Source organism: Balaenoptera musculus, chromosome 7 (genome assembly GCF_009873245.2).
Source record: "Balaenoptera musculus isolate JJ_BM4_2016_0621 chromosome 7, mBalMus1.pri.v3, whole genome shotgun sequence".
NCBI classification, from domain to species: domain Eukaryota; kingdom Metazoa; phylum Chordata; class Mammalia; order Artiodactyla; family Balaenopteridae; genus Balaenoptera; species Balaenoptera musculus.
This window is the reverse complement of record NC_045791.1, coordinates 27,223,779-27,249,240: the sequence shown is the minus strand read 5'-3', so window position 1 is coordinate 27,249,240 and position 25,462 is coordinate 27,223,779. Positions and strand designations below refer to the sequence as shown.

Below are 25,462 nucleotides of genomic sequence, written 5' to 3'. Positions count from 1 at the left end.
TAATAACCTTAATGCAATTACCATATCAAGCAATAAACCACAATTTGTGCTTCATATCTGAGGTTTGGTTAGTATAAAATAAAGATTCTAATTTATCATTATTCAAGTAGTTTGTCTTCTAAACCTTTGCATTCCAGCTCTTTGATGAGAAATTATGTTTTTAGCCTCTGGACATGTATTTTTCCAGACATGTCATTTGTACTTTCACATATGCAGAGGATAAAGTGAAATTAATAAAACTAGTATGTATTGTTTATATATATGTATACATGTATGTGTGTATATATATATATACACACACATGTAGGGGCAGTAGATGAAATCTGGGGGAGAAAAGTGGTGTGAGTAGACTCAAGAGTTTCGAATTTGACCTGAGAAGAGCCAAATACTCATAAGTACAGTCCAGCAGACACTTTGTGAGGTGTATTTCCTATACATAATATCCATCTTTTACAATAATGCCCTATTTTATATTTTTTCTGATTTTGAAAGCAAATATGCACTTATTGTGAAAAATTTAGAAGATACAGAAAGAACAGAGAACAATAAAAGAAACCAATGACAAATTTACTACTTAGAAAAACAGCAACCACTGTTGCTGTTGCTATTTTGGTGTATTTTTCTTTTATATCATATATTCATTCACATACTTAACAGTATTTAATGAGCCCTTACTTTGTTTAGAGATACATCTCTGAACAAGTAGATCAGGCTTCTGCTTTCATACTCCTTATCAAACAAGTTTTGTGGCTTGTTTTTTCTTACCCCCACTTCACATTATGCCATGCACATTCATTCTGCAATTGTTCTTTGAAAACAAATTTTTATAGTTGCATAACACATCACCATATAAATAATGCACAATGACTTATTTAACAAATGCCCACTGTTGGCAATTAGATTATTTCAAAATTTTCACTATACTCAAAAGCATTTTAATTTGGAGTTTCATATTGTTATTATTTTCTTTGAACAGATTTCTAGAACTGAAATTAAGTTTGGAGACTACAATATTTTCAAGGTTCTCAGTGCTCATTTCCAAATTGCTTCACAGAAAGCTTATGTACAATACAGGTGGAATATTTGTATATACACCTGCACACACACACATATGCTTTTTTTTTTTTAAACTATTTTTTATTTTTTAAATTTATTTATTTATTTATTTTTGGCTGTGTTGGGTCTTCGTTTCTGTGTGAGGGCTTTCTCTAGTTGCGGCAAGCGGGGGCCACTCTTCATCGCGGTGCGTGGGCCTCTCACTGTCGCGGCCTCTCTTGTTGCGGAGCACAGGCTCCAGACGCGCAGGCTCAGTAGTTGTGGCTCACGGGCCTAGTTGCTCCGCGGCATGTGGGACCTTCCCAGACCAGGGCTCAAACCCGTGTCCCCTGCATTGGCAGGCAGATTCTCAACCACTGCGCCACCAGGGAAGCCCAACACATATGCTTTTATATCTACATGTTTATGTACAAGGAAGTATAGTAGTTGACAAAATTTATAAAAATGTAATATGTTTCTTTCTCTTTAATTTTATTTTTGTTTTTAAATGATGGATACGAAATACTTTGATTTATTCCATCTTTATGATTCAAAGTGTTACAGGGAAGCATGGAGAAACAAGGCAAATAAAGCATTCTTCTCTTCCTCATTTAACCAGATGCATCATTCTGGCATTTTAATAATATGCAGATGCCTTGACCCTTTGACTTGGATTGGATGCTGGCAAAAGCAAATCTTTGCAACTTGGATCTTCCTCTATGGCCACTCAAATCATCCTTCTTCTTGTACATCACTGTAGCTCTGAGATGGTGTTCACCATGACCTTTCTTGAAGTCTTCAAGTCTCAATCTGACACCCCTTTTTAAGGTAGGAAGTAGGCTGTTAAAACCTCTCTCCCTCTTGACTAACCCAAGCTACTAGCAATCTTAAAAATTAAGTCAGTATATAAAAATATAAAACTATGCCTCCAAACATTGAAACTATGTTGCTAGGATGATTTTCAGAGCACTAGTTCTCTGAGGCTAAAAAAGATCTAGCCAAATGCTTCCACAAAAACAAAAACAAAACATAAGTATGGTGTACCTAACAGCCAGACTTAAGAGGTCACACGGCCTTGACTATCTTGACTAGTTTATCATTATTTACATCTCAAGCTGATCACAGATCAAGTATTGCAACCATCATTCCAAAAAAATTGTTCTGTGTTGCCACATTTAGTTGCTGTGAGATGCCAAAGCAATTGAGTCTTGACTTCAAAGCAATGAGTGATGGTTCATTCCCAAAGGAGAGAAAATCATTAGGAAGGAGGGAAAAATTTTTCTTTCCTCTTAAACTATTCATCAAACAGATGTCTATCTTGATGATCTTAACTGACAAAATCTAGAGTTCCTATCTTCCAGATCTGAGGAGTCCATTTTCAACAGTTAAGAGCACTAGGAAACTTTCCAACTTTCTTTCCCATGGCCTATGATTACCAGCCCTTCAACAGGAAAATCCTTTCCCTATAGTGTTTTCTGAACACACTGCTGGTAGGCTACAAGAATCTGTGTGCAGGTCTCCAGAGCTGACTCCTCTGAGGAACTTCGTGGAAAATCAGGTTGGAACTCTGGTCATATTTAGCCTTCCTTTCTGTGCAGACAACGCCCGCTGCTCATGACAGCTATGGCTGCAGTGGTGATGTATGCTCTCTCTTGCTTAATTTTGCAGTTCCTTGATTATATGGGTACTTTAAGATTTTTCTCATTGATTATTTGTGTGCTTTAGAATGCCATGAAAATGATCTCTTCTTTAGAAAATTGACATCAGTAAATTTTTAGACCTGAAACAGTTTTGAGGCAGATTTTGAAGAGGTATTTTAGAATATTCTACTTTCTCCTTATTTCTTTTGGTTAATTTTTCTAAAATAACATATTTCACTGGTTTTCCATCGATGAGAATACAATTTTATATACTATTGTCTTGAAATTTAACTTCTGTATCTGCTTCACATTTTAAATTTTAATTGTGCTTTATATTCTTTTAAATTAGAGTCTTCAGTTATTTTTATTTTATTATTAATAAGATTATTTTCAAAGGACTACCTCTTAGTTTAAAAGTAATTTTTGTTTTATAGTTGACTGGTTTTCTTCACTTCACCATTTTTACCTTCAGATTTCTTTAGTTATATTTAGTTATTAAAAAAATGTTTCTTGAGTTAACTACAGAATTGTTTAACTTTCTTTGTAATGCTAAAAACATTTCACGCTATGCATTTGCCTCAGAATAATATTTTGGTTGCATACTATTACGTTTGATATTTATTGGGCTCTTCCTTAGGACAAAAGCAATTGAAGGAAATGTTATTTTAACTAACAAGTGACCCGGGGTGTTTTGCTTAATATCTTGTTATCAATTTTGATTTTTCTTATATTTTATTATATCTTATTCATGTCATGTTTCTTTGTAATCTCTGCATTTAGGATTTTTTAAAAATTTCTTTGTGGCTCTAGTATATGATTGATAATAATAAATATTATGTGGGATATTTTTAAATAATGTGTTGAGTCTGTACTTCAGGTACAAAGTTTAATATGTATTTAGTAATCAACAATACAAATATGTGAAAAATGTTTTTACCTCCACTATAATCTTATGGACATTTATCTAGGATTAAATATGATATTTTCATACTAAATATTAGTGCATATGCAGATTTCTAAACAGAAACAATTAAATAAATGACATAAGTCATTTGGAAACTTAAAGGTTAGAGTTATTTTAAATATAATTAGAAAATAACAAACATCTGAACAAGTTCATAGAGTAATCTCACTAATTTTAAAAATCAAACTACATTTTAAGCTTTTGTTTTTACTTTTTAACTCATCATCTGTTAAATCAATAAATGCTAGAGTTTAATTTTTGTTATTATATATTAATTTCTAAATCAATTTGCCTTGACATTTGTGCTTTTTCCATCTGTCAGTATGGCCCTTAAATTTTATTTTTATATACTGTACATATGCACACATGCATTTATATCTGTATAAAGATCTCTTTATCCTTCAAAACACATGTACAAAAATCATTTAACAATATAATTATTTCTACGTATTTGCAAGTAAAACTTAAAGAAAGGTAAGAGAAAATAAAAACAAAATTGTACAAAGCTTAAAAGATACAATGTGTGCTTAAGTTACAATCTGGGCTCCAAAACTATTTGTGTTTTCTCCTCTATAAATGAATATAAAATTATTCTTATTATATAGGGTGTTTTAAAGATGAAAAATGAGAAAATACATGCTATGTGATTAGAGCAACACATGGCACATCTGTTTATATTTTTTATTAATATTGATATTAATATGTAAAAATTGACAAAAATTATTTCCCCTGTAACAGGAGAATCCTTTAACTTTTTGGAAATAAAGTTAGCCATATCACTTTATATCTTTGTTTACTTCATATCATTACCTAATGTATTTAATCTTAATACATAAGACAATGGAAAATTCAAAATTATTATTTTATTTATAATTATTCTAAAATTTTCTACAACCTCCAATTAATCTGTCACTCTGTGGTTTATATTTTTACCATTTGCTTTTAAAGTTATTCAAGTTATATAAATTGTTAGGTTTATTTGGTCTAATAGGAGTCCCTAATATGGGTAACTGACATTTCAAGGGCACTTACTCTATTCCGGGCAATGTTCTAAGCATTTTCAGGGACTAAGTGATTTAGTCCTCACTGCAAATCTATGAGGAAATGTTACCCAAGTCACACAGATGGTCCTGGCAGGGCCAGGACCTACACCCAAGCCATCTGGGTCTAGCGTCAATGCTTTTCATCACTGCACTGCAACTGGACAACCAGGTGAGCTCCTAGCCTAATCTGTACTTAAAGTAGCACTTGCTTCCTAACAGCTGGGCTCTAGGTCATTTAACACTGTTTCTATTACTGTAAAGTGACAGATTCTCATTCCTAGGGCTAGATAGGAAACAATTCCAGCCTCTAGAAGACTGAGGAGGAACAATGACACTAGGACTCAAGCTTGTAGCATTTTGACTTATCAAATTCTTCCCTTATGAACTCTTGGTGGACCATGGCTCATGGTGCTACTTAACACTCCGTAGATAGGAGCTTGTTCTTAATATGGATGCAAAATTTCTGATAAGTTCAGTGTGAGATATAAATGTAAACTTAAGCAAAGTACTTTGCCAAAAGCATATTTAACCAGTCATTATTGTATTCATTTTGTTGAGAAAATCAAAAAAGGTATATTCTAACAATATTTCATGCATAAATTCATCATTAAATCATTTTGATAGAGAATAGTAAATATCTACTTAAAATGTGACCATAAACACTCTTTGTCAATGTAGAATTGAGAGCATCTGGCACCTCTTTCACATCAGTGCTTCAAACAGTGCAAGCAACTTCTCAAATGCGCCTGTGACACGAATGTGTGAACTGAGTGCTTGTTTCCACTACTCTAGCTTTTTAGGGTTCTTGTCAACTTTGCTTAGACCTCAAATATCAGTTCTAGCTTTTTAGAGCTTATTTGTCTTCCCTCAGTCCCCAGATACAGATCTCTCTGATCTGAGTTAATCCATTTAAATTATGAACATATTATAATACAGGGACATTAAGAATGTCCCTCTATAATTGGAATGTAACAAATACATTGAGAGGAATATTGCTCTGTGTAACTTGTTTCTTCACTGGTTTTCAGAGTTGATTGGCTGATCTATCTGGTTGGGCCTGGGTCCCTTTCCTTTATTACCATTCTATCTAAAGTCATTTCCTTTCTTTCTATTCAGTGGAAGAAAAGCAGAATTTAATAGTCAATGAAGAGCTTTACTCCGCTGTTAGAACCGCCAAATGAACAAGCAAATAAACAAATATAGAATGGTTGCTGGTTAGGCTGTTTTCCCAGACAAATAAAGCACATCTCTGGTTGTTTTAAATATCAGATTCTGATTTTATCCCAATATTTTTCCTAAGATATTGAAAGAGTAAAATTATCTGTATATGATTCACCCCTGACTTACAATGACCTTGGCCCAATAGTGAAAGACTAGTGAAAGACTGGGTAGGAAAAAAGAACTCTAATTCCTGACTTTCTTGACAAGCCCTTAAAATAGCAGTTTCTTTAGTATTTGAGCCTGAAGTCTAGGTTATCAATTACTAACAAATAAGAGGCCTCAGGGCCTCTCAATGACAGTGATTACAAAGGAAGGCTTCTGGAACACTCTTTCCACCCAACTTCGAAAGGATCAATTTGTTCCTTTTCTGTTTATTCCCAGTCAAAATGCTGATAAGTAATTTCAGTTAAAGTCCTGCAACTTCACTGCACTTTGTAATTCCATATTATATTGCCAAAGCTTAACCCCCTCAGCATGACCATCCAAGTTATATAATTATACCAGTTAGCTGAGTTTTCTGCTGTCTTCTGAAGTAAGGCAAATGCACTGAAGCACATGTTCTATCAGATGTGGCAAGAGGTGTCTGTCTCCAGAAACAAAGAAATTGACTCCTATCTTCATCATCTCTTTTATGATTGAGTAAATTTGTTTTCACTAAGTAAGCTAATATATCTATGTTAATTCTGAATCAAGACTTTTATAAATGGAAACAAAAGAGGACAATGTCTGACTAAGTTCAGACTGACTACAGTTCAGTCTTCTGTAAGTCATTCCATATGCTTTTCCCCCCATAAATCCCAAAGAATTTTTGAAAATATGTTAATCTAAGAGACTTCAATCATCTATCTCTAAGGTAACCTTTCCTGAACCAAATTAGGAAGACTCTTCAAAATACTATGGATGAAAATTAAATATGTGTACCAATGTTAGTATTAACATTTATTGAGTTCTTACTTTATGCCAAGCACTGCTACAAACACCACATACATAATCTAATTTATGCTTCCAAACAACATAGGTACTATCATTATTGACATTTTCAAGATTGTAAAACAGAATATAAGTGAGTTTTACAAGTTTATAGAGATAGTAAGCAGCAGAAACCTTCAGCCTCATTACCAAACCCAGAATCCTCATGGAACAATGGTTATGGCTCCAGGCTGTGGATTCAGAATGTTTAGTTTTTAATTCTAACTGCCACTTTTCAGCTGTGTAACCTTGGGCATATTGACTAACCTTTCAGTGCCTCACTTACCCACTAGGTAAAATGGGGATGATGATAATACCATTGTACCTCATAGGTTTACTGACAGAATTAATGAGAGAGAACATGTACACTGCTTAAAACGGGGCCTACAGCCCGGTCAGCACTCCCAAACAATAGCTATTTCTATACCATACTTCTGTAGCATGGGGGACATGAAAGCTTCATTCTTACAGTACTGTTCATAAATTTGGCATAGGGATGGTCCTTGAGTGATCATCTAATGATGATCTTCCTACCAAATATTTTTATAATGGGAAATCTTATGTTTATTTAAAATTCTACCATATTGTCCCAATGTTTTCTTGTGATAGTCACTTAGTTATTTATTAAGATAGGAAGAAATGATACAAGATTAGAAATACACAGAACCTCTGTGAGAGGACTAACTGCATCTCTTTTTAGGTTTTCCCTCCTACTCTCTCATGGTCATACGAGCCCTCTCATTTTAGATTGCTAAGGCATTGAGAAAAACCATCCAAAGGGGTCACAGCTGGGGACTTCTCCTACAAGGGTGCACCTCAGCACACAGAATGTTGCACATGCATCTTTTACAAACTTATCCTTAAACTGTTTATCTGGCACATCGACAGGCAGCTGGTGGAACAAATAGGAAATCCAGGGAAGCACATTCATTTTTAAAGTGTTAATGCGCCCAATCCAAGAGACAGTAATGTGCTTCCATCCGTTAAGATCCCCTTTAATGTTTCGAATTGGAGGGCCATCATTTAAATGAAATGTGTTACCCAACCTGGAAGGTATTCCACATCCTAAATATTTAATTGATTTCTCCATCAGGGGAAGATGAGCCTATACAATAAGCAGATCCTATCTATATCTAAGTGTCTGATTAATAGTGTCTCTAATTTAGGGTAATTCAGGAGTTTACAACTTATAAAATGGCTATTTATTCCACATTCCTCCCAAAGTACCAAGAGAATTGTGTCTGGATTAATTGCAAACAGCAGACAATCCTCTGTGTATAATGAAAACTCAGCGTCAGCATCATCCAGCCATGCACCTATAATTTGAGATCTCATCTGAATATTTTTCACAAGGGGCTTCACATCCAAAGTAAATTGAAGTGGCAAAGGAGGAAAGTTCTAATTGTTGCATCTCCCTATTAAAAAAGTTTAACAACTCTAGCTCATTCCTGCAGATTTTTACTTAGTTGGGTCTTAGCTAACTGAGTGAGGAAGATAAATCAAGCTACTTGCAGATTTTCCTAATGGTGCAAAGTTTGGCACCCTGAGGACTATGGAAATGTCTATTACTACACTTGTAAAGGAGAGAAGTGGAACAAGACTGTGGGTGGCTGGATCCATATGAGTGATTTATTACCCCTGAATCCACTTAGTCATTTCCGGATAAGCACTTAAGTGCCAAAGGTTATGGTCATTTTCAGTTTAAGAAAAGAACAGGGTACATCTTAACATACAAAACAGATATATTATTTGGAGAAACTGTCATTTTTTTTTCTGAGTTTACTAGCAAATTGGAAAATTTGAGTTTATACGTTTAAATGTATCCTTGAACTTTACCTAAATATGTTTAATTCTGATTTTATGAGGTCCTCTCAATTCCACTTGTTTTTAGAAAAAAAGGTGTGTTCTGTTAAATTTTATTTTGGGATCTGATGCCTGAAACAAAAGAAATTAAAAATTTAGTGGCATGTCAGGACTATAATTTGTTGATGTTAAATTTACCTTTTCTGTGGCAGTTTTTCTCTGTATTCTGGAAGAGCTACTTTGTAAATAGCTTAATTTTTGTTTAAATACAAATTAGAATCAATTTTCTGGGGAAAAATAATCAGTATAGCTCCTGTTCTCCACAACAAAGAAAATACATTTGTAGACATATTCTGGAAATTTAAATCCCTCAATGCTCTTTTGAGCAAGTCCGAGGAGATTTGAAGACTGACATTTTGTACTTTGCTATTCCCACGAGGCATATGTATGATCATCTTTACTGAGGTTTGTTCCAATCCCTGCTGAATTAATATGCATTTTCGTTAACTAATCTTGAAACAACAGGAATAAAGTTTATCCAGGTCTTTTATACCTCAGAGAACAAAACAAATACTACAAATCTTTAGAGAGAAAGGATATACAAAGGGCTTGAGGTGAATATTTCAAAGCAAATACTCTTTAAATGATGTGTAAATTATTTCAGCTCTTGAGCATGATTTATGAAAGGGGATTAGCCCACTGAAATAAGAACCAAGTTTAAACTGTTGGGTTTCAAAGTCAAAGATGAGAAGTGGTTACAAGAAAAGGAAGGAGAAAGGCGATAATAATTTAGAGGAGGGATTTGTTTTAGTTTTTCCTCTAAACTGACTCACCTTAAATTTAGAGGAGGGATTTGTTTTAGTTTTTCCTCTAAACTGACTCACCTTAAATTAAGTGTCACCAATTGTTGTACTTAACTGCAGTAGAAAATATTGCGTTTCTCCTCTAATTTTCTCTAAAGTTAAGATCGTAATAATTAAGAAACGATACTGGAATATTTCAGCAAAAAGGTCTCTACTTGCCATGTAAAAAATATAATCACAAACTGTGTTAAACAAAACTATTCAAGCTGAAAAGGATAACTTCTGAGAGTCTTGAGTGAGAGAACATTTTTTTCAATTCACAAGTCACATCTATAATAACACAACATAATACATTCTAATATTCCAATATGCTCTTCAAGTAATAGTTAAAAGCTTCTCCTAAGACTTATGAAAATGATTGCTTTTATGTAATTGTTAAGAGTATTAAGTGAGCTCACTTCTTATGATTCTGTAATGACCCGCTATTGCTATTCTGGAAGGTAAAGGAAATTTTAATGATTCCACTTGCATGTGATTAATATCTAATGCCTCTTGACTAAAATTCAGGATTTTTTTCAATAAAAATGAGTTAAGCAAAAATTGTATGGGTTCTCAGTCAAACCCTTCGGTGAAATCAGTTATGCCCAATTTAAAAATAAGGCATGGAACCTCAATAACAAACCTAGGTACTGACGAGGAAAAATAAAGAAGATTAATTATTCTTACGTAAGCCGTCCTGGAGTAATAAAACTAAGTGAAGTGTATCCAGGCACTACTAAAATTTTGAGGATACTCTTTCAATCTGTCTCATTACTATCCAACAAGTTTTTAAAAGACTGGGCATTTAGGGGCAAATTTGTGAGAAGATTCTTACTTAGAAAAGATTACCATTTGCCCAGCTCAGTTTGCATTTCCTAGAATAAATAAAGGTGGATCTGAGAAAATGATGCTTTATTTCCGAGATAGTTATTATTACCTCTTCCTGGTGAATGAAATTTCATACTACTAGAAGGAGCAATCAGACTTTATTTGGAATCTGTCCTTTACTTTTTGATCATTAAATTGTGAGCCTACTTATTTTTTTAGCAATTTTTCTAAACTGCTTCACTAACATGCAAGCTGGTAGGCCTTGATTGTTTTGGCAGGCACAACAGATAAACTTACTCTATGAGTAAAACAGCTATGTCGTGGCTCATTCAGAATTATGACATATAACCTGAAAGGCCAATGAGAAATGAATTCAGATACCCAAGAACAACATTGAAATAAAAGACATTTAAGCCATAAAATACTATAATTCTTGCATTTGGAGAAGAAAAATAACAAAAAGAAGGCTAAGTATGAGATTGTGTGTTCCTATAAGAGTCAAATGGAAAATAAGAGGTAAATAGTCTTTCAGATGGACTTTGCACATGAGCACATCCAGGGAATTCGTGAATCACTTCCAAGGAATTGTTTGGAGCTTTGGTTTCTTGGCTGTTTGTCTTGGTGAGGGTAGTTTATTCTTGGCTAAATTTTCATTATTGTTGTTGTTGTTTGGCTAGAGCTGTTGACTTTTTGACATGGATAATTCAGAGTTCATGACTTGGGTGTCTGCACAGGCAAAAGCTGCAAGGAAGTGTAAGTCGGTTCTGTCTCAGTTAGTCTGCAATTAGGGGTTGAAAGGGGTTGGTGAGATGAAGTAAGTACTCACCATCCAAAATCAGTGCCATGGCATGGCCAACATGATAATAACCACGTGTAGGGTTATTTTACGTAAAGGCAGACCAGATAGCTCTTCTACATAAGTAGGTCTTGTCAAAGTCTCAGAGGCCACTCTCTGGCTCAAGACTTCCAAAAACGTACTTAGAGAAATTATTTTTGTCATATGGGAGCGTCCTTCTCAAACTTTAATATGCATATAAATCACCTGTTAAAACAGAGATTCCGTTTAGTAGGGTTGGGATGGGGTTCCGGATTCTGTATTTACTGATAAGCTCCCAAGTGATATTGTTGCCGCTGACCCACAGACCATACTTTAAGTACAAGAATCTAGCAAGATCCTAAAAGAATAACATAGGATGCCAGTTCTGTTGAACTCCTAGGCATCCTGATGTTTCTTTTATCCTAACCACAGAAGCAATGGGTATTTGGGAACCGCCAAGAATTTTTCCAATACATATTAAGAAAACCTGTCAATATCCCCTCAGAAATCTCTGGAATTTTCTCCCTTCTCCACTCTAATTACCTAGTTTCAGCCTGTATTACGTTACTTGGTCCACTGTAATAGTTTCCTGATGTATCTCCTTATCTCTGATTTTTCACTTTTTTTGTGCTACCTGTCTCTTTGTCATTCTCCACATTTCTGCCAAAATTATCACTCTGAATATCAGATCTGTAAATGTCTCCTGCCTGCCTGCATAAAAGTCTGTCACTAGGCACTCATTACTTATAGTATAAATCAAATTTTCTTAGCATTCTGTGCAAGACTCTTTGCCAATGTTTCCTGCTCATTTCTAATCTGATCTCCAGTTGCTGCCCTAATGTTTTGTGTATTATGGGCTCGCCAGTCTAGGGTGTTCTCCAAACATGTTATGCCCTAATAGTTCTTTCTTTCCTATCTTAATACGTACCCATTTTCTTCTCTGCCATTCCTGTCTTCTCAACCTGAAAAACTCCCAGCATTTCATAGCAGTATTAAACTCCAGGTAACTTATATTTTCCTTTGTTGCCTTCCTTTCCCTGGTTCTCTCCACACCCCCATCTCCTACCTGTATTTCCAGGGGTGACTTCCTAAAAATATTACCTACACTCAAATCTTTGTCTCAGGGACTGTCTCTGGAGGAATCCAAACTAAAACACCCATCAAGAGGTCAGTGCCTCACATTTCAACCTTTCCCTTCATTTCTCATACATAAAATTCAAAATTGTTTTCTTTTTTTCAACTCACTCACTCTGTCATTTATTTACTCACTCAGTCAGACATTTAATATTGAACACCAATGTATTTCAGACTCTGCCCTTAGGTAGCGGGGATGAGGAGGAGTAATCATCAGAAGGTCATGATTTATACCCTCAGGCACTTGCAGTCTAATGGAACAGGGAGATCCTGGCTTCAGCGGATGACAGAAACCTTGGTCAGCTAGGGTTGCCCCTCCCACATATCAACCCCCTTCATTCAGATAGAGTGGGCCTAGGAGGCATCCTGGAATGCTTACCAGTCTGTCAATAGAGTGTGCTTTGGTGAGACCAGATCTTAAGCATCTTTCACTTTACTCTTTATAAGTGGGTCTGTATTCATGTGGGTTTGATAGTTTTACTTTAGTCAAAAAAAGCTATCTCTTTATCACCAGATGTGTTATGACATTTGGCTTGGTTCTAATATACATATATATATATGTATACACACACATATATAAAACATTAAAATTAAACAATATCTTTCCTTGTTTTTAAGTGAAACTTTAAGTGATAACTTTCTGTCAAAATTCTACCATTGCATCATTTTGCTCTTTTATGCAAGAATGAAAAGGCAACTGACACTTCATGACATTTAATCTCTAGAGATTGCCATAACATCAGGCTCACACTCAGGAATGGAAAACCAAGGGTTTATTCCCCATAACACTCAGAATCCCTTAATAAAACAGAGATAAAAGTGTACATAATGCTATGAGTCAATAGAATAATGAAGATATTAAAAAATTAAGCCTTTGATAAATTATGCTTTTGTTTGATCTGATTTTGCCAACTGTTCAAATCAGTGGCAAAGTGCATTCCTGCTATATTTCTAAAGAGAAAATTTGATAAACTTATAGTAGACAAATGTCAGATTATTTTACTCAGAGTACACCCATTTAGAAATCATTATCTAATATTTATATTGTAATATAAATCTACATAGTTCTTGGATATATTTTAGATCTAGTATATACATTATCCTTAGATCTAATATATTATTATCTCCTTAGATCATATAATATTGTATATATGCTTTATATTTACATAAAAATTATCCACTGTATTTATCTGAAAAGTCAGTTTCTGGAAACTTAAGAAACTTGTCCAAATCTTATAGTTAGCTTATCTTGGAGGTAAGAATTGTACTTAAAATACCCAATTCTTAGACACAAATTTCTGACACAATCCCATACAACCTTTTGAAGAAGGTGCATACAACACTTTTCTAACTTTTGTGTGGATTTTTATAAAATTACTGGATTTTTATAAATATGCTGACCTTAAAGAAAACTATTCTCAGAGTCTTCTAAAAATTATCAAAACTACTCTTTTTTGTACATTATAGAGTGTCTTCTTTTTTCTCGCCTCTAATACAGCCTTGAAAATTCTAAGTCAGAGCCCACAGAACAGCATCAAGGATAATTATGAACCAGAGTGATTCTCTCAAATAAAATAGAAGGTTATTGTAAATAGTGCCAACCTAGATGTCCATCGACAGATGAATGGATAAAGAAGATGTGGCACATATATACAATGGAATATTACTCAGCCATAAAAAGAAACGAAATTGAGTTATTAGTAGTGAGGTGGATGGACCTAGAGTCTTGCCACACAGAGTGAAGTTAAGTCAGAAAGAGAAAAACAAATACCGTATGCTAACACATATATATGGAATCTAAAAAAAAAAAATGTACTGATGAACCTAGTTGCAGGGCAGGAATAAAGACGTAGACATAGAGAATGGACTTGATGACATGGGGTGGGAGGGCGAAGCTGGGGAGCTGGGGAGAAGTGCGAGTAGCATCGACATATATACACTACCGAATGTAAAACAGATAGCTAGTGGGAAGCAGCTGCATAGCACAGGGAGATCGGCTTGGTGGTTTGCGATGACCTAGAGGCGTGGGATAGGGAGGCTGAGAGGCAGGCTCAAGAGGGAGGGGATATGGGGACATGTGCATGCATATGGCTGATTCGCTTTGTTGTGCAACAGAAACTAACACAGTACTGTGAAGCAATTATACTCCAATAAAGATCTATTTAAAAAAAAATACAAGGCTAGAATGCATGATAGAAAGATATTGAGAGGACAGTAACTTTAAGCAAAGGGATTAGGATTTTCTCTTTTCTCTCCCCCAAATCTTAGTCGCTTTTATCCTCACTGAATGATAAAACACTTACTTATACATGATTTTGCTAGGTACAGTACATGAGACCAGCAAAAATATACCATTGCTTTGAGATTTACAGTTCTAAGAGAAAACTAAGAGAGACATACAAATAGTGACCTTAAAATACCAAACCAGTACAAGTAGTCAGGATGAAGAAATAATCCATTATTGTTCCTAAAAATGTTTCAGCAATTTTATCTTCATTTTTAGCACAGAATGAGAAGTACATTGATAATGGCCATTTGAATATCCTCATCCATTCATTCACTAATTTAACACTGCACATTTTTGAGTACTCTCAAATATCATCAAGCCACTCTGCTAGTTGCAGATAAAGGTAAACTAGAGTTCTCTTTAGAGTCTGGCACTCTAGTGGACAGACAAACAGACATGGATAATTAGCTTGTTGTAACACACTTTGGCTATTGCAATGGTAGAGATATGCACTGAGTACTAAGGAACTCCTAACTCACCACAGAGGTTTGGGAAAGCTTTTTGGAGGAGGTATGGCTTGAGCTGAGTCGAACAGGATGTTAATTTAGCAAAGAGAAGACACTGATTTAAATATAAACATCAGCACAGAGTAGCGTGCATCAGGCATTATAACTGTCATTTTCCTGGAATGTAAATCATGGGTCAGAGAGAGGTGGGAAAAAACTGGAGAAGGGGACTCAGTGATAGCTTTCTATTGAGGAACTTGGACTTGAGCCATTCCAATGCAGCAATTTGATTAGAAATTGTTCTTAACCTTTGACTTCAGCTTGGAGGTCACCACCTCTGACGGCACTATCCCAGTCCTACATTTTGTATTCAGCCATTGCATCTCCTATTTTACCTCTATTTTTTTAGGCCAATTGATTTTGTATACAAAAAGGGTATATTTACATTACTGAAATTGGGTAGCAGGAGTATTTAGGTTCTATTTAAATAATCAGAGAAAGATGAATTGGCAGACTGATTTACCATTCTCCAGGCATTCGTAAGCCATTTCTTGAAGAAAGCTAAGAGTCCTAATGTTATAAATCACATTTTATTGCATTTCGATGGAAAGAGCTGGTATTTTTGGATACAACTCATACTTTGGGAGGAAAGCAATACCTGATTTTCCTTACATGGATGTGGGCTTTACTGTGAGTAATGAGAAATAAACTTATTTTCCAAGAAAATCTCATCGATTATACATGTTTACGGTTGAATGTTTTCCCTAAGCATACTTTTGGGCCTATCTGGGACACCCAAATAAATGCATTAAAAATCAAATTATTTTTTTTTTAGGATTTTGAAGAAAAGTAGCATTATTCCTACACTCCAGAAACAAAAAGGAGTATACCAAATAAATTCTGTATACAGAAAGAGTTGATCATTTGCATTCAAAAGAATGCTTTTTTCTGCACAGGGATTCACTGTAAGAATGCTTTAAATATCATGTTTAGCTAAGATACTTTAAACTTGATATGACACCGGTGAACAAATATCATACACCTAACTTTACAAGAAAATATTAATATATGCCCATTCTAGGGTCATGGAATAAAGAGAGGAGAAACTTTCAGAGGAGATCAAAGGACATTGTTTTCTATTGTTTACAATCACAGTAGTGTATTAATGCTAAGGAAATATTGCTGGAGAGTTACAGCAAACAGCCCTCTGGATCTGGCCTATTATTGAAAGAAAGATGCCATTTGACCTAATGAAATCAGAAATTGATTAAATGCAGTTCATCTAAGGGGAAATATGGTCAGGGAGTTACTGCCAGGGTCAAGAGGAGATGGGGTGATCTAGTGCTTGAGTGCTGATAGGGTTAGATAGACTTTCAGAGTAGCTGATGCTACAAGATACATGACAATGGACACCGACAGGTCAGAGAGCGAGATCAACCCCTTAGATGGGAAGGAAGAGATTAATCAGGACATCCTTTGCTCAGCTTATAACTAAGTCCTCTTATCCAATGATTCACGGAGAACTGAATGTTTTGAAGAGACTGTAATCTATGGGTCCCAGGAAAGCTGAATTGCTGCTAACTGTCTTGGAAACACATGTCAGAACAATTGCTGTGGTCACACAGTGCCTCGGTGAAGCCCTGGAACCTTCGTGAATAATACTGTTTTGACAAAGTAATTCAGATGTCTGATTATCAAGTGTGCATCTAATCTTTACTGTTTGTTTGTTTGTTTGTTTTTCTCATAATGTTTAAATCTTCCAGCTTTGGCAATGTAAATTTTCTTTTAAAACTTTTCATTTTTTTCTTTACCAAACTGGAATATTTTGAAATAAAGAACTCCCTTAACCTGTGGGAAACAATCAAGAAGAGAGCTGACACTCACCATTCCTTAGATATTGTCTGTCTTAGCTGTCAACTACGAACTGGCATTTTCTATTGGCACTTGCCATCTACCTCTACAAGGATTAAATCATGTGTTGCTGCAGCTGCTGACTTTCAACACCCCCTGAAAGGAGCTCAGGTGGAGAGCAGAAATGAGGCACTCTGTGCTCTGGGAAAAACTGGCAGAACACGTCTTCAGATAGTTAGATATTTTCAAGAGCCCATTTTATGAGCCCAATTCTTGTATCTCTTCGTATCTGGAAAAGTGCTAAAATCCTTCATGGTGACCTCTGCTCCTTGTGACTAGCAGTAACCTGCACGAGACTAGCAGAAACCTTCTGTAAAAAATATGTGCTTGATTGCATGTATTCCCCTTCACCAAAATCACATATATACTGACCTTGCCCCCTGCCTCTGTGGAGCAGTTTCTCAGAGCTCTCTGGGATGCTGTCTCCCGGGCTGCAGTCCTCATTTTGCCCCAAATAAAACTCTCACATTGTGCTGTTTTTTTTAAGTCAACATAACTATAGTAAAACAAATTTATTTTTATTTTCACACTTTAGTTCAATAGTTTATTTTTCTCAGGTGGATATTGAATGAAACTGGTACCAGGGTACCAATACTGATTTTAGTGGGAAAAAAAAGAATCAGATAATTGACCACCTTATCTGAATCTGGATCTTTCTGACAAAACGTTTACCCATAATATTCTACACAACTATTATGATTTTTTGTGTGTGTGTCCAGGTAAGAGCTTTTCTGTTTCTTCAGAGCTAGATATAATTTCTTTGTGCAATTTTAATATTGTTTTCATTTTCTTGGCAGATGGCTTATTCATCTTACTATTTTCATGCATTGGCAAGATTAGGCTGTTTTATACAAAATTCTTAATAAGAAGAAACTTTAACATATGTATTTATATGACTCTCCAGAACAGGCCTCACAATATGTTTTGAACAATTGCTAATTACATATTTATCCAGGAAACTAGTATGACTTTTCCATTTTGCATAATAATAAACATTTTAATAAATTTTCTTAATTATATAGTTACCAGAAAGGTCACAATAGTCACAAGAAAAAATATATTGGCTTTTGTAGAAAAAGTAGGAAAACAATGATTTACCAATGTTTTATATTTAAAGAGGTCTTAATGTAACTCATACTCAGAAAATTTGACTTTTCTTTTAAAATTTTCAAATTACAATTAGAAAATGTATATATTCTGTTATTGAATTGTGAACATGAGTAATGCCTAATTGTGTGTGTGTGTGTGTGTGTGTGTACTCCAGTTTTTAATTGTGAAACTTTCAAACATACAGAAAACAACAGCGTCATGATCACTCCTATAGATACCACCTAGATTCAACAAATGTTAACATTTGGGACAATGCCAGACTAATCTCTCACTACATACATGTCTTACAAAGAACATCTGTCCTTGCTGAGGACTCACTTCCCCACCCATGCTGCAGAAACTTCCTCTCCAGTCCTTCATTCTCTCCTTTTCTGACTATTTCTTCTGGCTTGGAGGCCTCGCATTCCCTCCTTGCCATCACTGGGGATTTTCAGGGTCCAGGAATCTCCTGGCCAAAGCCATTCTGAGAATCCTGATTGCATTGGTGGAGTTGGTGCAAGGGTGGGGGGAGGAGAAAAAGGGAAACCAGATGGAAAGCAATGCTAATGGGAAGGCAGAGCTCCTAGGACAGAGGTGCAACAAACTCAGAATGAACTGTTCCCTAGAAACAACATTCAAAATGATTGCATAAGATTCACGTGTGCTTTTGTGGCTAGTACATGGTTTCCTTACGAAAATGTGTTGAGGTCTAAGCAATCAGTTTACAATTGTATTTTGAGAACTTAGTCTACATACAGTTGTGGATGGCCAGTATTATAATTATTTAGATTAGCACAAAAATTAACTGTCTTCTCTATCACACTTGTTTTCACTTGGCATGACCATTATTACTCTGCAGGCAAATTTTTAAACAAAAACTTCACTAAAGTTTCACAAGCATTTTCATTTTCTGCACTGTATAAATATCTCAATCCAATTTTTCCATTCTTATCTTTATTCCTGTAGCCTTGTACATACATTCTTGTTACATACATCACTAAGGAGCTGTGGAATTAGGAAATCCATATCTAAAATACTTTTAGGATTTCACCCAGAACACATTTGGTTTTTATGATGCTTTCATCAAAAGACAGTTAACAGGAAACCCATTTCCTTTTGGTTCTATTACTTTTGATTTTATTCTTCTAACTTATGTTCATTTTGGGGTGCTTATTTATAATGCTAAGTATCAATTTTGTGTAAACTTATTCAAGATTTCCATACATGGATTTTACAGCTTAGCAATTGATCAGCATGAGATATACTACTCCTAAAGCATAATCTAAATACAAAAATAATTTTAAAAAGTTTAAAGTACAGATGTGTGGAGCCAAGAATTTTAGTGGTGTGCCTTCAGATATATCTATTAATGAAAAATAATAAATACATGAATGAGGGAATAAACTAGGGGTATGGCTAAAGCAATGGTGAAATGGCTAGATGCTGAATCCTTTCCATCAACTGGAATTTCTTAATGAACTGCTCTTCTGGGCATAAAAGAATCAAGAGCATTTCTTGGCTCCCTTGTGCTAGCTCCTGGTGTGCTGCTCCCAAGAATGCTCTGGCTGCCATTTTCACCTAGGGAGTCGCCAGGGGAAAGACCAGCTGCTCATATTTAGATTTTTGCAGCCATAACTCCCATACCCAGTTCTGGCTCCTTTCCCCTATTTTCTCTACACTCGGAGAGAGGATGTCAAGTATATATGCCTTGCTCCAGTCTTCTATCAGACACCACCCTTGGCTCGTGCCCTAGTTTGGTGCCATCTGCTTGGGGACATAGAGGGTAATAATAAGAGCTCCTATTTATTGAGTGCCTGCTGTGAGCTAAGTATTTACATATCTAATTTCACATTCTCACTTGATCCTGCAAGGACAGTATTAGATCCATTTTTATAGATCTAGAAAGTAAAGCTCAGAAAAGTTGAGAAAGCTCTCCAAGGTTTCTTGGATTTATATTTGAGCTTTTCCTCTTTGCCATCAGTGGAAGACACTTCTCTTTCCTTGGAAAAATATGTTAGCATTTTCTTTGACTGACTCTCCACTTTCCATAACAGCCCTCCCTGGAGAGCTGCTCTCCCACTCTCATCCCATGCTGGTGTCCTAAATTTCCCACAGTGATTTGGCCCTTACATTGAATTTTCTGGCTTCTTGTCTGTTAGACTCAACTGATATCTTAAAATATCTGATTAGTACTTAATAGTGTTGGCAGGTTAGAATCATATTTTTAAAAGGAAAGTATATTTAAGCACTTAACTTTCTGATTCACTCACTGAAAGTACATATTTTTTTTCCCATGTTATACAGAGAAACTGGACAATGAAATGACCACCTGTTAGCTGCTAATGATGTTCACATGCCTTTAAAAAAAGTAATTCTGGCTTTATCTGTCTACAATCTTGGCGACAAAACTCGTGGGAACATCAAGGGCACAGGAAGCCAAAGGCAGCAAACTGACAATAAAGTTTGTTCTTAGACTGCTAATAAAGAAGGAGATACTGTGACTCTCTAACTCCACATAATTATTTAATCTCAAGAGGGTGACATAAAACCCAATGCATGCTTTAAAAACCTAAGTTTGGGTGTTCAAATCTGGGACTGAGATCAGAGGGGTTTCACAGAGCCTATTTCCTACTTGAAAAAGTATTTCAAAAAGCATCAAATATAAAATATGCCAATCACTATTTTAAATGCATAGCTAATTTGATATTGTGTGGGTGGGTCAATAATTATGCCTTTCAAATGAAAATGAATATGTAAGTACCGACTGAACTTCATTCAAAGTATTAGACGGTTATTAACTGTATCCTACGCTGCAAAAAATACACTAGTCCTAAAAAAGGCTTACAACTATAAATATCCACCAAAATACAGAAAAGAAGCATTTTCTAAAATTAGGGCTAGCAGTAAAGATTAAATGACCCTTTTAGTTTAACAGTGAAATCAAAGTCCAAAGGCAACATCTGGTTTTAATTCTTTTGCTAATATGTTTTTGGGTCCCTATTTAAGTTTATTGATTTATATGGATCTCATCTTTAATGTAATATTTCCATCCAAGTCCAAGGTTGAAATAAACTAAGTTTACCTTTTATTTGTTCACTTCACTATAGTGTCATGGTTAAAAGCACAGACTCTAATAAATCGGTTTGCTTGGGTTTGAAACTTGTCTCCATAACTTGTTTTTGTACAAGTTGCTTTAATTTTCTGTGCCTCAGTTTCCTCATCTATAAAATAGGGTTAGTAATGGTACCTATGTCATTGGGTTAGTAGGGGGATTAAGTAAATCAACATAAGACAAGCACTTAGAACAATGCCTGAATAGTAAGTATTCAGTATTTGCTAGCTATCATTACTTTTTAACTGCAAAGAAAAAGGTGAACATGAGGTCTTTATACAGTTAAATACATTTTGAAATGAATAGAATGAAATCATATGTCTCTTTCCTTGTCTTTAGACAGGATCGAATTTAAGCCCAAAATAGACAAATAATTGTCTTTCCCAGTTAAAAATAAATTCTAAAGAGAAGCGGCTGGTATTCTACCTGTAGGAATTTTTTTCCCCCAGTATGGTCTGAAAACATTTCAAGTGGCTATTGCTGAATACAAAATCCATTTACCTCAATGTTTCTCACACACACTTTGATAAACCTTTATTTTCTCCTGAGCTTTAGGCTTCAGAAATGTGCCAAGGTCTCCTCCAAACCAGCAATGATATCTGAGATTCCAGAGCTCCTGCTCATTGCCTCATGCATCCTTTTATATCCACTACAAATGCTTATGTAGTTAACATGAATTATGTACTCACAGTGGAATTCTAATTCTAAAATCTTATGTCTGATCCCATACGAAGTCAAGAGGGACAATGACCAGGAATTAAAGAGAAATCTTCAAATGAGATAACTTCAAACTGTACCATCATATGGAAAACTTTTTAAAATGGCATTTTTTTTATTTTCCACACATAATTTGGAAAGCACCATACAGTCCAAGACATTAACATGGATAATTTTAAGCTCTAACTTAACGCAACTGGCTAACTAAATAGGTACCTAACAGTTGCTGAAATTATGGTATGGTTCTTTGAATAATGACAGTTTTGAAAGGGTGCTCCTACTCAAAGTTGTCATGCTGTTTCTAGATTTGGGTTCCTAATAATTTAGATTTGGAAGATATAGTATCACATATAAAGAGTTTCCCTCTTTCTTGTCATGTGGGTGAATGTACATGTATATTTATGTATACATATGTATAATATTCTCTAATGCACACAAATATGTGTATATACACATATGGTCATCTGGCATATTTACTCATATACATATGTAGATAAGGAGATATTCCATAATCAGCCTTTCTCTACTTACTGAGTTCTCCTTAAGTTCAAAAAGCTAGGATATAACTACACTGATCTTTGGTCAGAGGGAAATTACAGAAAAAATGGTGATTCAGAAGATTCAGTGTAGGTAGACAGATGATGCAAGAAAGGTATTATAATTTACAAGACTTTGGGAAATTGTTTTTCTCTAATTCCAGAGATATCTACTTGTTCTTTCAGGAAGTTGAGACTCATGTCAACTCTGTGAGATATGCACGACACTTTTTCATAACCCCCTTTACTGAGGAATAATCAGGGTGAAAAAGGTTAAGAGATATGCTCAAGGTCACTATATTAAGTGGACAGACTGGTCCTTTTCATTTCAAATTCATTTCTTTTAGAATATTAGAAATAGATGTGACCTTGGAGGACATCTAATCCACATTCCACATTTCTAAATCTTTCTGGTGGTCTAAAAGTGTAGAAAGTTGCATAGTCTGTTGGTTTATGTTGAGCCAACTATGCTGGTCACTCATATATCTTTTAATGTATGGAAATCAAATAGCCTACCAAGGTTTGGAGACACTTGACATTTCCCACTCTCAAAATCAATCACCAATCTGAACGCCATGGTTATTACTCAGAGATTCAGAGGTTTGCTGTAAGCAGAGACCATGACCTTGGAACAATTATTTTTTCAAAAGGCATTACCAACAATGACGCATGCAAAGCGCCCAGACTGCCCTCCAGTGCATGAATCCCTGGCCAGAAAATGGCTACGAATCTTCCATGAGTAGTATGAGTTTGGCTCAAATCTCATTTCAATGCATTTATATTTCATAAGCACTGCATTTAAACAGAGTTAAAATGAGCAAGTCAAAAAAAATACTTACTTAAAGATTTCCTGTTCTCTGGTTTCTGTTCTTTTATATCACTATCATAGTGACTTAGTAGTTCAGTACTGGAGGATCTCTGAATTTTAAATAATTCCAGGTTTCTTGAAGGACTACTTGGATCCTTTGGCTGGAAGTGACAATTAGATGGGATAATTTTACAAGGAAGAAAAAATGCACTGAATAGTTCTGTGATCTATTTTGCTGTTAGATTAAAGAGAAGTTTGAAAAAAGATAATTATTTTGGAATAGGGCCCCTAAGCTAAGCTCAATTTTCAAATTTAATAATGATATATATATATATACACACACACACACATATATATATATATAACTTACTAAATGCTGTGTATACCCCAAGCACTCCATGCATTAACTCAATCATCACAGTAATCCTATGAAGTAGGTATTATTATTATTATCCTTATTTTCCAGACAAGGAGACTGAAGCCAAAAGAGATAAGTAATTTGCCTAAGGCCACACAGCTAGTAAATGATAGAACCTGGATTCAAACTTTCAAACCCAGGAAGTTTGACTCCAGAGTCCACTCTTAATGATAACAGCAATCTGTGTGTGTGTGTGTGTGTGTGTGTGTGTGTGTGTGTGTGTGTGTGTGTGCATGAACACTCATGTGTGCCTGGATAAGGGAACTATATTGATGATGGGGAAAAGTCAATTTGTTATTTTATTTTTTAAAGTTTTGATCCCAAAGTAATATAACGGAAGTGTGTGATTAAATCGCAATAAAATTACACAAAAATGTTGCAGCTTTTGTATACCTTATTAAAAGCTCTCAAGAATATTTTCTTCTCAAGATTTTGCAAATATTAATGTCCTAAAATAAGATGTTTGGTCGAGAAGCAGTATAAAATGAGCAGTTTTAAATAATTTGACTCTTTTAAGAACATACTCTAAATGTGTGGATTTAGGGTAATTTCATGAAGTTCTAGATATGTAATTTTCATGAGAAGAACAATCTAGCTTAGCTGGAAGAACAATGAAAATCAATACAAAGGATTATTGTTTACTGGCATTATAACAGTGAGTATGGGCTTAAATACATTGATATTTATTTTCAAGAATATGTATTATAGATTGCATAAACTGAAAATGTGAAAATTCAGTAGTTATTAAGTTCTTGTGTGCTTTTTACAGCCTTCAGTGAATGAATGTCTGTGTTATTTCAGAAAAAAAATGAATGCACTGTGTTTTTGAAAGAGAGAAATCAAATGACATTTAGTTCCACAAATCCTCTCTACTGAAAATGGTTTTCGTGGACTATTTAAACTTAAAATAACTTACTAACTCTCAGTTCATAGGATCTACTTAAATGCATGTGTGCTTATGCCTAAGCAATAGATTTAAATGACTACATTCTAATTAATAAAGGTAACAGCCAAAACAAATACATACCAATCTGTCAATTGCATTTTTGATAGCGTTGAACCAATCCAATATGATGAAGTCAATATCTGACTGCAGAAGGAACTCATTTCCTGATACTGTTGTGATCTAAAAAAAAAAAATAATCGAGAGGTAAGCAAACCATATAAAATAAAATAATCTCTTACATTAAAAAATATATACTTTTTTAAAAAACACACTTTAATACACTCAGATATTTTCTTGTATTCCAGTAATTGTCTTTCTGGGAACGGGGAGACTAGGATCATTTTGAACTGGTCTCTATAAACGATTTTTTCATGTCATAACAAATATATTATTGTTTTAATACTAGAACAATTAACTCAGAGTAGGTCTAAAGCTGAATTACTCCAACTCATGGAGAAAGCAAGCCAGGAAGTTCAGAATAATGCAGACAGTATCCACTTAAGTCAGAACCTCAGAAAAATGCACCCGGGTGTGTCAGAATTCATTCTGCACTTTTGGCTCTTTCCTGTTTGTCTCTTTCAAATCTAATAGTATCTCTATATTTGATTTCCTTTTATGGAGGGCACTAAAACAGATTATTTACCAAAGAGACTAATGCAGACTTTTCTAAAAGGTCATTCTAACGAATAACATTTGGCTATTTCTACTTTCCTATCATAAAGATCTATAGGAAAGTAATAAAGGACCAATTTTCCCACAAAGGGAGTACATTAGAATAAAAGTTCATTTACATATTTGAACCTCTCATGGAGAGTACTTATCAAATGAACATTCCTGTTCCAGACTCTTAGGGCTGTTAAGTAGTTGGCAATATTTAGCATGCTACTATACGTTTT

The 25,462-nt window shown here is 34.9% G+C and overlaps 1 protein-coding gene across 1 annotated transcript in view; it reads right to left on the bottom strand.

Annotated features, from left to right (window-relative positions):
* ARHGAP15 (Rho GTPase activating protein 15) overlaps positions 1 to 25,462 on the bottom strand; it is a 609,541-nt gene that overhangs the window by 277,866 nt on the left and 306,213 nt on the right. Inside the window, exons 7-8 of the mRNA XM_036858098.1 lie at positions 24,648 to 24,746; positions 23,234 to 23,363 (exon numbers count right to left, since the gene is read on the bottom strand). Of these exons, the coding sequence (XP_036713993.1) occupies positions 23,234 to 23,363; positions 24,648 to 24,746 (229 nt within the window). The remainder of the gene's footprint in view (positions 1 to 23,233; positions 23,364 to 24,647; positions 24,747 to 25,462) is intronic.